General features: G+C 41.1%; 1 protein-coding gene across 1 annotated transcript in view; it reads left to right on the forward strand.

Moving 5' to 3' along the window:
• The window catches only part of adgra1b (adhesion G protein-coupled receptor A1b), a 178,212-nt gene that overhangs the window by 59,633 nt on the left and 105,958 nt on the right, over positions 1-12,621 (forward strand). The window contains exons 11-12 of the mRNA XM_084735557.1: positions 1,211-1,372; positions 1,715-1,948. Of these exons, the coding sequence (XP_084591683.1) occupies positions 1,211-1,372; positions 1,715-1,948 (396 nt within the window). The remainder of the gene's footprint in view (positions 1-1,210; positions 1,373-1,714; positions 1,949-12,621) is intronic.

Here is a 12,621-nt window from a genome sequence, read left to right on the forward strand (position 1 = left end):
ACAGTTGAGAAAACCCTTACTTGAAGGACCTACTTCGACTACAATGGTCGTTACAATCTTTCCTTGGCCAGTCTCTCATCTTTTTTACTGCAGTTCAACTTGCAGGGAATCCAGTATTTTACTGCTATATCAAATTTCTAACAACCACTTTACTCATGAATGGCTAGTCTTATTGTGGCATTTATATTCATGCATGTCACAGTTTTTTTAATGCAGTGATTTGCTGTTGCCTTTAAGGGATAGATCAGATTATTTAACGTGGGATTGTATTGAGTTACTTCTATTCAGTCTGTGTATTAGTGACAATAGAGTTAGGCCTCCAGTTAGGAGAGTATCACTTCAAAAAGCTCAGACAAATCCTACTGATTCTACCTTTATGAAAAGATGAGATTCATCAGGAGAGCTGTTGGATCGCTCATCTAGAGGTGACAACAGCCTGAATGTATCAAACAAAAAAGGACACTTGTCCATGTCAGTGACAGACAGCAGGGGCTGCCCAAAAAGACATGGCAACATGCTGTTGGTTTGGCTTCAATCCTTCAATCGATTCCAGACAGCTTAACTTTTCACCTCATATGCTTTCCTCTTGCCCACGGTGAGGTTGGACCTGAATGACAATTATGGTCATGAAGATGCATCTCTTTTTTTGGACAAGCCGTGTTTTACCTTAAGCGAACCGCTCTTCCGTCTGCGGCCAGAGGCAGTGGGAGGGTTCTACGTCACGCTGAAGGTCAGGTTGTGCGAGGGGAAGGGTGTTGAGCTTAGTCAGTGAAAAGAATCAATATTAGCTCGCACTTGTCCAATTACTCATCATAGGTCATTGGGGAGGAGATATTATAAGGAGATACTTAGAGTTTTATCATTCCTAAGACAATGCTGATGAGACCACCCTCATTCATCCAATAAAGAACAGGCGAATGAAGCAACAATGAAAAGTACAGTAAGTAAATAGCGAACTGCCATCCCAAGGAAGTGATTATGCCCCATTGGAGCCGCTAATCTAAATTAAATCTCCCTATAATGAATGAAGCCACCATTGCCTCCCTCACAATTCTGACTGGAGATTATAAATGTGCCTGTTGTTGCGGATATGATTGATGTGCATGATGAGTCTGCCTCCTCATGTGTGTGTGTATGTGTGGGCTTTGTACGTACAGTTTGTGTAGCTGTGTGCGCCCATTTGCTTACGTGTGTGCCTGTGTTCTCACAGTTGGGGGACTATATATCGGACATAGCCAGTAACATGATGCTCGTGGAGGAGCATATCTTGTGGATGGCGCAGAATGAGGCCCGAGCGTGCACTCGGATCGTCCAGTGTGTGGAGCGCATCGCCGACCTGGTGCTGACCGGAGACAATCAGGTCATTTCGAAGGTATGGCTGGCCTTTGAAACAGTAACGCCAACACTCGCGGTCACTCTCAATCAGTGCAAAGGTCGATTATCTGACTAAATGTCCCGTTGCTTTACCTTTTTTTCTTGCAGCTGGGAATAATGAGAAGTTAATCTGGCTGTAGCAGATTGCTAGAATAAGGCTAAAGAAAGATAAATTGCTCCCTTTTGTTTCTTTTTGCTTCTGTCTATTTTTTTTAACCTCTCTGCTGTCACTTGGGATAAAAGCATCTGCTAAATGACTGATATAAAACTCTACCCTCCCTCCTTCTGCCACCCTCCGACCCTTCCCTCTCCTAATTCTTGGCTCGCTCCCCCTCCTCAGGTGTCTGCTAACATAGCTCTGGAGGCCTTCATGATCCGGCCGTCTAACTTTCTCGGCCTGTCCTGCACTGCAGTTCAGCGGCCCCCCTCCTCCGCCACCTCGCCACTCCCTGACAGCCACTCCCACACTGACAAGGACAGGAGCAGAGAGCGTGATGCCGTAGGGGAATCGTTGCTCAGCTTCAAATGCCATACTGTCAACAACAGCGGCTCACCGGCCAGTCAGCTCAGCAAGGTAAGGCGCAAGTTAATAAACGGTGTGAAACTTTGTAAAATATGCTATTCCACTCTTTTGCTCACCTCTGTTGGCAAAATCCACCGAATCCAGCCTGAGGTTAGGAAACAACGTTCTTTGAGTGTTACTCTCTTTCTCACTCCCAGTAGGGTTTTTTTTAAAGGCCACACACTCTTGTATTTCTTGACACTGTGTTCAAATGTAAGAGTGAGAGACGAAGGAGAGAAGATGTTCAAACGGAGGAGAAAGAAAGCAACTGCGAGAGAAATAAAATATGGGAAATAGAGTACAGCTTGTACAGCAGCTCGTGGGCACAATAAAATGAATTCTCCAGCAGCACACAGTTGAAGCATGTGAGAAGGATTACCACCTGCCCTTAAGACTGTTGTTGCCTATTTGTCCCGACAAGATGACACCTTGTTTGGGTTTGCTGGCACGCCATAGATCAGCCGGTGATAGGTGGGGTTGCGGTCGGGGCAGGGCCTGCAAATAGGACGGCAATCTGGGAGTCAGTGAGCGCGGGCCACTCCCCTGTGATGAATACGATGGCCTTGCGTCCGTGTCACTTTAAATCAGCCACGGCCCCACCATGGCTCACGTTGTGGCCGTCCCAAATGACAAATACCACGCCGAGAGATGAGGGGCACTCTGCATCTGCAGATGGCTGGCAAAACATCCAACTCCCCTGGCACTGAAGTGGCATAGTTCTGCAGCATTTGAACAGTTTGCACCCTCTAGCTATTCAGTCTGCCGATGAATTCATCAGTGTGCGTGTGAGCGTACCCCGCCTGTGCATGTTAGTGTGTATTAGCTAGAGAGAGTGTATGGATGTGTGTGATTATTTTATTTCCCTCATCTTCCTCGTCTCTGGTAAGAGTGTCAGGTCTCTGTGGTTTTGTCAGCAATTACAGCTCTTAATTCTGCCCCCAGGCTGTGTGTAGAGTATGTGCACGTATGTATGCTTATATTGAGTCAGCTGGATTGTGGGGAGGACAATACTGCAGCTCTAGAGGCCACTCCGTAAATTTGTTCACCTCTTGATGAGTTCCAGATGGACCTCCTTAAATTAGGAGGTAACTGTGGAGAAAATATTTATTTTGGTTAACACTGAGAACACATCTCCATTCCTGCACTTCATAGTTTTGACAGCTCTCTCTACACTACACACAAAAAAATCTGTTGATTTCTCTGTGGTAAAGCTGGATTGTTGGGGTCAACCCCAAGTCTTGGCACTGTGTGTCCTTGAGTGTCATATTTGAACATGAAACTCCCAGGTGCGATGGATTTGCCTTTTCAGAAACTGTAAATTTGAGAGGATGTGATGACATGTTCTGCACTCTGTGGCTTCAAATCATTGCCTAATCAGATGGAAGAGTCTTGCTCTTAAAACAGTGTTTCATATTTAAATAAGAAAACAACTATCTGGCTTCTTGGTTCCAGAAATTCAGTTCCTCGGTTCTGTGTTTGCAGAGTTGTTTTTGATCTTAAATGAGATGTTTTGGTTTTGCAGTTTTAACCGCAATTTTAATATTACACATTACACATAGAAATATTCTAATTATTTATCATATAATGTCTACATTGACCATTTTATGGAAACGTGCTGTTCAATCCAGAAACTGTAGCTTGTTATGTGGATGGAGTTCTTCTTTCGCTGTACTGCGTCAGATGAATTTCTCACCCAGGCTGTGAAATTTTTACTTTACCTCTGTTCACACTTGTTGTATCCATCTCACTTAATTCACCTCCTTTAAGTTTGACTTTGCATGCGTTGATGCTGCCTGTAATTACATTTTCCTCCAAGTGAAGTAAGACAAATGCCTGAGTGTCTGCAGTTCTTGCAGCGAGACAGCAAATTTGCTATATTAGAGGTTTTCCATCATGTTATACAGGAAAAAAAAATGAAGATGTGCTTTGTAATTGCTTCCTCACATAATCACTCATATCCTGACTGCATCACCTGTATCACCAGTACAAAGCAGTGCTATTATGGCAGTGCTATTATGTATACATTACTGACTCAAGACTGTGATGGAGATTATTACTATATCACTGGCTAGCTGGCATGGAGAAATCATTATAATAGTAGGGCTGCAGAACATTAGAGGCTAAAGCCACTGCTGTATCTCCATTAAGTTAATCTTGATTTAACAAGGTGCGTTGACTAAGAACATCGCATGAATGAAGTACCCAATTTACAGCAGTAGTCGGTGGGAGTGCTCGTAGGTGGAGAGAGGGTCACACACATTCAGTTTTAATAAGACTTGAAAGGCGCTTCACTTGATTATTGCTAGAGAATGACTAAGACAATATACATGTAAACATATTAACCTAAGAGGATGCTACTTGAAAGGGATATTAATGCAAAGTCGTCCTCCACAACGGTCCATAATAAAAAGAGACATCACTGGAATGAGGCTCAGTACCCACTGGCTGTGCTGCTATTATTCTGCATGTTGGCATTTATTTCGGCAGGGACAGCCAGTTTTTTTCAGTGGCGCTCTTGCTTTTAAAGGCTTGATATATTTGGGTAATTTTTTAGAAAAAAAAATCCCCTCAAAAGGTCACTTTTTGGGCATGAGATGAAAAAGTGTAATACTATTTCCACCTCATTTAGTGTGCAGAATGAACACAGCTCGTCCTCCTGGGGCGAGTCGCAGCCTCACACCTACAAGCAGCCCAGGATCCGCGGCTTCCGCTCCTCCAGAACGGTTGTGTGGCGAGGAGCAGCGCCCTGCTCGAGAGCACTTTAATGGTAATTGTTGAGGGACACGAAAGTGACTTCAACAGCCTATAAAAGGGCTGTAATCTATTCAAGCTATCACCACCCTGCAACAGCATCTTTCTATTTCTCCCCCTCCTTCTCTACCTTTCACAGGGCATGTGGGAAAGACTTCGCCAATTACTGCTAATCTGTTAAAGTCTCATAGGCCGAATACTTAAGTGTATTCTCTGGCAGCCAGTCTCACACACAAACGCACAGACAAGCATACACACAGAAAGAATTCATATCCAGTTAATTTTTTGGAAGGTTGAAAAAATGTGTTTTTATTTTACTTTTATAATTTCTTTTTTAGATCTTGTGTAAAATGTAAATAGAAACAAAATGCATTGATTTGCAAATACTTTTTGATTTGTATTCACTTGAATGCAGTAAAGACATGATATCTCATGTGCAAACTGATAAACTTGTTTGTTTTCCATCCAGGAATGCCGATCTGTGCCTGAGCTCATCTGAGATGCACTGACGCACAGAGGAAAAGTGCCCCTGCCCCAATTTTTTTGGAGGGCATCAAATTCAGAATGAGTGTATATTTATATCTATATCTTGTCTTTGTGCTGTATTCAGTTGAATATAGGTTGAAAGCATTTGTAAATCATTTTATTCTGCTTTTATTTATGTTTTACACAGTGTCCCAGCTATTTTGGAAGTGGTGTTTGTAAATGCCACATGCAAAAATAACTTTGAGGCCAGTAGCTTGGTATTCTTTGCTTTGTTGCCTTGAATCTGTAGACAGGAAATCAGTTCATCTCCATTTTACTCTTATTGTCTCTTCAGTATTTGCTTTCAAGCAGGTAGGTTTTCAATCAGTTAGAGTTTGAACCCCCGAAATGAGAGTATTTTGACACATATCCTAACCACTGGACCATGAAATGACCTGAAATTAGTCTGAAAATTTATACTTCTAAAAGTTTTATGAAGCACTCATTCAGTTCAGATTTCACATTCAGTACATCAAATCTGTTGTTTCTTAATTTTCTTTTTACAGCCATATGAAGTGAAGCCAGGTCAATCAGGAACAATAAACTGAGAAAAAGATCTTCAAGAGTCATTAAAATAATTTATTTGGCATTGTGAGATAAGATAAGATAAGATAAACCTTTATTAATGTCCAGAGGGAAATTCAGATGTCATAGCAGCAACAGCAATAAGAATGAAACACAGATAAGGAACAACTAAAGAGCAGAATAAGAATGAATAGAATAACAGTGTTAATAATAATAGTTATAAGTTATAATCCAAATAATACAAATTGTATGCACAACAGGGAAAGTTAAAGGGGATGTGTGATGAGTCTTTGGTGATTCAACCCGTCGTAATCTTATCATTTAACAGAGATAGTCACGGCATGAGTCATACAGGAATAATCCCCCCAATGGTGTCTAGAGCAGCTGAAGATGCAGATGGATCTACATTAGTATTCCCTGCTTTATAGGCTACAGTACGGAGCCCCTCTGGTGACATTGGATGAAAAAAAAAAAATAATGCGTGGCCACGTATTAGCATCTCGTGGCCACGAGATAGTAATGCGTGGCCACACATTACTATCTCGTGGCCACGAGATAATAACGCGTGGCCACAAGATAGTTAATGCGCGGCCACGAGATAATTAATGCGTGGTCGCGAGATAGTTAATGCGTGGTCACGAGATAGTTATTGTAGTCATCCCATGCAGACTGTTGGTTTTATCATGGACAAGTTTGATTTAATTTCATTTTATTTTAATATAGGAATGAATTACAATGACATACTTCAGTCACTTGTGGCAAGGCATGGAGTAATTCTTAGCGAGAGACTCGGAGCCCCTATGGTGACATTGGATGAAAAAAAAAAATAATGCGTGGCCACGCATTACTATCTCGTGGCCACGAGATAATAATGCGTGGCCACGAGATAGTAATGCGTGGCCACGCATTATTTTTTTTTCATCCAATGTCACCAGAGGGGCTCCGTACTACAGCCTGTGTGATAAACGATGGCCAGATTAATGTGAGCACAAGTGCATTGTTTCGGAGTAATTTATATCAGATTTTTAATTGTTTTTGTTAAATGTTGATTCTTTAATTAACACTACGGTTTTGACTAAAGAATTGGATCCCTTTAATCAACCTTTAATGCCTTATTGAGCGCGTGCTGCTGATGTTGACATAATTTAAGTTAGGGGGTTCTGCAAGTCTTCTACAAACTATGTGTGAAGTAAGTCAGGATTGAAGGATCACCATCTTGATGAGTGTATTCCATTGTTTTTCAATAGTATGGAAAGCAGCTGAAGGTGTGTCAACTCTGTATAGATACATGGATCATATATTTGAATGCTCAAACCGCCAAGTGTAAGTGTTGCCATGACAATAAGAGCTGTAAACCGCACGTCATTCAGCTGAGACAAATCTCATAATGCAGGGCCTCACAGCAGGCTGCCTAAGCCAGTGTTAAGGTGGAGGATGAAACACATCAATGGAAGGAAAGCTTTAAACTAGTCTTTAAATGCATCCAATTAAAACCAAAACCAGCAAGTGTCTGAATGAAACAGACGAGAGATATCAGACGTGTAACTGAAAATAGCACGAGCAGCCGTTCTGAATGGAGACTGAAGGCCTGTTGTGTGAAACTAGCCATCTTTTCTCTCACCAGGAAGGCGACGTGTGTTCAGAGTGCGAACTGTTGTGTGAGATAAATACATTTGGTGTATCAGGGGCGCAGAAATAAATGCACACAATGCACACTCACGCACACAGAGACACACTCCCCTATGACTCATCAGTCAGCCTGTCTAACACTGCTCAGCTTAACAGCACACTGTGAAGGCTGCAATAGACACATGGTACCACCGCTTGTTATCAAGAAAAGGAGACGCTACAAACTGCCACAAAAGAGGGACTAGTTGCATGCGCAGTCATCAAATAATCATGATTCTCTTCTGAACCATGCTGTTTTACATTTGATAGTGAGTTTTGTTTTGTTTTGGTTATCATGTTGTTAACTAAAGTATCTCAACATAGCAGTTTATTGTCTGTTATTGTTTATTTGTGCTCTTTGCTATAATAACAGTTGAGGAAGCTTCCTCAGTCAATGTTCTCTTTTTTCCTGTAAAAGTGACATAAAGGGTCACATTTAGTTAATTAACATTAGATAATGTTAGTGCTTTGGCGACACGTGAAATGTCATGAATTGAATTAAACTGAATTGTTAGAAAAACAGGAGCTAACTACCCAGCTAATGATTGATGTAGATTAGTTAGCTAGTTAGTTAGCGTTTGGGTAACATTAGCTAACTTAAAAATGTGAATATATGTCACTTTTACAGTTCTCCCCACAACCAGTTAGCTAGCTAATGTTGTTAGTGCTAATGATGATGCTTTGCCACATGTGTGAAATGCCATGCCAATAAAGTCTATTGAGTGAAGTGAATTATTAGCAAACCGCTCACTAACCAGCAAGCTAGTTGGTGCTGATTAGTAAGCTAGTTAGCTAGCATTTGGCCAACATTAGCTAACTTGGCATGTGCTTTTTCAGGTACTACAGCAACGTCTTTAACTGTCTTCAAAATTTGGCTTTCTTTTTTACATAAACAAGCCGAGGCTAGCACATATTTAACTAAAAAAAACAAGGGAAGAAAAATATGACTGAGGTACCAATCTTGCTCAACTATCACTACTAATACTAAGAACAGTGGCACACAAGAAGGGCTTTAATAGTTATTAATAGGTTAGCTCCTTGAAACCCCCGCAGACGTCCCCATATAGCTTCCTCTCCAGGCTGTTCCCTCCATCCTCGCGTAAGTGACTGACTGGACCGAGTTATCTGCTCTCTGTCTCTCCCTGGCAGAAGCTCAGCACCGTTTAGAGCCATTTTGGGTCCAACTGGACTAAGACACACAGCATATGGCCCTGCTGTGCCAACATCTTGCCAAAAAGTGCTGCAGTAAAACACAGCCTTAAAACATCAGCACCTTACGTAATGCAAAAGTATTTCACAGATCATTATCAAATGTCAAATTTGGAGTGTTATGAAGGAAGGTCAAACAAAGAGGGAAAAACATATTGTTCATAATAATGTCCGAATTTATTTAAAAAAGGGAGAAATGATTGTTCTTCATGGTGTCCAGCTGTGTGTCATCTCCTTCTATTTCTCCCAGCGTTTCTTGTTGCTCTCTGTCAGCTATCAAATGCACACAAAAATACAACAAAAGAGGAATTTTATATTACTCTCTGGACCCCCCAGCATAGATGTTCCACCCTGAAAACCTATAAAATTTTACTGAAGCAACCTGGTGTTGCAGCAACTGTTGTGCTGACATCTTCACTCTGTGGGTGCAGGCGCAGATTTATGTGACAAAAGGAGATCCAGTACTGGCTGTGTTCAGGCACTCTCAGGCAGAACATTGGTTATTTAAAGCAAGACTAGGATAGGACAAGATAAGAATCTGTCAGCTCTTTCAGACTGTTTCAGACACATTGATGTTGACCTATGTATGCTAACATGTTCACAATGATAACATGGTAACATGCTGATGTATGGAAAGGTATGCAGTTATGTTTACCATGTTAGTTTGGTATGTGGGTAAATAGAATATGGGTACTAAAGCTAAAATGTATGATAAAACGGCATCATAATGAAATACTGTAGTGCTGCAGAGATGCCCCAGCCTACAAATCTGGTACTGCAGATGTAAGAAAACATATTTGGTGTCACATCATCATCATTTTAATAGCTTTTTTTAGTGCAAAGCTGATCATTTCCACAAATCATGAATCATATCTCAATCATAAAATCTGTCAAAATAATAGTAGTATGATTTTCTTTTTTTATTATATCGTGCAGACCTAATTTTGAACTGATGAATCATGGTGCTAGATTAATAATTCACCTTGAGGGTAACGTTACGGTATATCTGAACTAATTTCATGGACATGGATGATTCACCCTGTGGTGAACCTTAATGTCTCTGACAGAATCCATCCAAAGTTTTTTGGTGTTTCAGACTGGACCAAAAGAAACTGGCCAAGTGACATTTTCATTCCTAACATGCTTAAAGAAACGAAGTGATTTGTCCATTGACTGTGATCCTCTTACTGAGTGTTGCTGATCACAAGTAGCTTGGTTTTCTGTGTATAGGTAAGCAATCAATATCCATTTGATGTGAATGTGTCTGAACAAAACAAGTGTGCATGCTCCAATAATGCCTGAATATTAACCCGAGCATTCCAGTGCTGACCTGATTTTCCATTTAACTAGGTTTACTAAACTAGGTGGGGCATTCATGCTTTTGTGCCTGACATTTGAATGTTTTATAACCTCTTACATCAAACAAATGTGACTTGAATCTCTTTTTTTTCTCACTATTCCCACTAGAATTCTATTTTCACGTCTCTGTGTGTAGAGTATCTCACCCACATATTAATATTACAGCATTGCACAGATGTTGTATGTAAATGAACACACAGCTTACTACAGTCACTGAGTCACTTACTCAGTGGCATTTGATTGCAGACAACATTCCTATCTAGCACATACTGTTTCCAGGGTCTACTCGAAACCTAATTGGTAGGGGTAGGGAAATCTGAGATAGTGAATGCTTTGGTTTTTGAATGTTTCAAAAAAGTCAGTATCAGAAACCATAAGCCTTTCTATGTCTTCTACCCCGCATCTCCACACACAGTAGAAAGTTGGCTTTGACACTCTTACTTCACATATATAAAATATGAACACTATCTGCAAGGATTTGAGAGAAGAACACATTTTTGGCACATAAAAATTGTCACACTTTTGAAGGCTTTTTTGTGTGCTTGAGCTGAAAAAAGGTCTGCTTAAGTGATGTTTTCAACACTAGGCGGTGATTGACAGTTCTCACAGAGTGATTACGGTGCGATAGACCTTTTTTACGGCAGCCATAGTGTAGGAGTCTTTCTGAAGAGCTGACATGTACAATAGCAGCCTGGTCCTGTTTGACCTGAATGGAATGTAACTTTAATTAGTATCACTGGTAACTGGAGCTGTGACGGTGTGGATTTGGACACAAAGCAACATTTTCTTGCAGGATGGAGGTTTACCGCAACTGGCTTAATAATTATCTTTTATCTGACTTTATTGAAGTACACCCATATAAGAGCAGCGTGGAGCCGCGTGCTATGTGCAAGTGAGAAACTTAAACTTAGCGATAAACTGTCAGTCTGGCAGTAAATGTACAGTACAGGTTACAGCGTGTCAGTTAATAAACTCTGCAGCTTCTCAAGACCAAGAAAGGTCTCATCTGTTGTTTCCCACCTGCTGGAAAAGCTAGTGCTGTGTTAGCGTACCTTGACAACGTCGGCTCCAGGACAATCGTATCCCTTTCAGAAGTTTTGTAATCCAGCCTTGAACTGCAGGGTCTTTTTTTCTTTGGAGACGTGGTAAAATAAATTGATACTGATAAGTTTTGTAATTATAATTCCATTTTTCAATCTTGAAAAGCATGTTGTTAGCAGCCCACTGGCAATCTCAACATGCCTGTCTAGAGGCTTTTTTTCTGACTTGAGTGTATTAACAGATCAATGCATCTGATCTCAACATGAGATTGACCCTTCAAAATAAAATTTGCAGTGATGACGGTTAATGAGCTCAACCCAGTGGTAGGCACCACATGCCCACGGTTATGCTGTTACGGTCACAGCCTCATGGGTCACACCGTGTTTAATCTACTATTTCATGTCAAAATGGTGTGTGAAAAAGGTCTGTTGCTAGGTTTTATTAGTTGATTTTAATTATGGGCATACCGTTGGTACAAATAATTACACTGTGAATTGAAAAAAATTACACTGTACCTTGCGGGACTTAATCTGAAGCGTTACATTTTTATACGGTGACAAATTCTAATGTTTGTCTGCTTCTCATTGAAAAAATCACAATTTTGAAATTTGCTATTAAAATGAGCTTTAAAATTAGCTCCTCCGAGCACCATCTTTTCACCATCTCGCCTGATTACTGTGTGTCTGGCGGGTGACCTTTAGTTGGTATCACACTGTTTAATACCACCATGTCACTTTGTTTGTAACAGATTCGGAACTAATTATCCCTAAATTACACAAACATATGGCATCTTATCCTATTTCCCAAGTCAGTGGGCATTATCCTTGAACTGAATTGCCGAGTGTATGGTTCATTGAGGATGACAGTTTGGGACAATATTTACCACTTTAGATTTCCCTCTTCCTTGTCATTGACAGGTAATTAGTGGAAGCCTTTAGGCTGAACGGGTGGAGTATTCCCACCTCCCTCTCTCCTCAGATAGCCTCTCTCTGCTCCACAGAGCTCCACTGCTTTTTAATTACAACCACCCGGCTCTGCACGGGTGTGTGTGTGTTTGTTTGTGATTTTATTTTCGGGGGGGTGTATGTGGACGTGTTTGTGCTTATTGGTGTGAGGGTGTGTTTGGATGTGTGTGTGCGTCAGCCGCCCTCCAGGTTAAGACTCTATCAGGGGACACTGTTGCAGCAGAATAGAGCCGGGGGCTACCGCACAGTAAACGAATCCTCTGTGTCAGCACAGGCATCTAAGACAACCAAATATGACCCAGTTTGTCCCGATTCAGTAAACATGGTGCTTTATGAATGTGAATGCTTAATGTCCTGATAATTTGCTTCTAATTGGAATATGTTAGAGATGCGTTGTGTACAGTTCTCTAATAAGCAATGGAGGATTTAAAGTGCTTAGCTCCTGCGTGAACAGTGCAAGGACTCGTCATTAGCTCGTTGACCTGCATCTCTGTGTGAAGGGGGCTCAGATCGAGGCAATCTTCCCTCCATATCTGACATGCAAAAAGACTGGAGGTTAATTGTATGGGTGTTGAACTGCAGTTAAGCATCAAAGTCAAATGGCAATGGGCATTAACATCGGATGGTTATTAAGGTTTTATT

This window comes from Lutjanus erythropterus, chromosome 14, assembly GCF_056507025.1.
Source record: "Lutjanus erythropterus isolate fLutEry1 chromosome 14, fLutEry1.hap2, whole genome shotgun sequence".
NCBI classification, from domain to species: Eukaryota; Metazoa; Chordata; class Actinopteri; order Lutjaniformes; family Lutjanidae; genus Lutjanus; species Lutjanus erythropterus.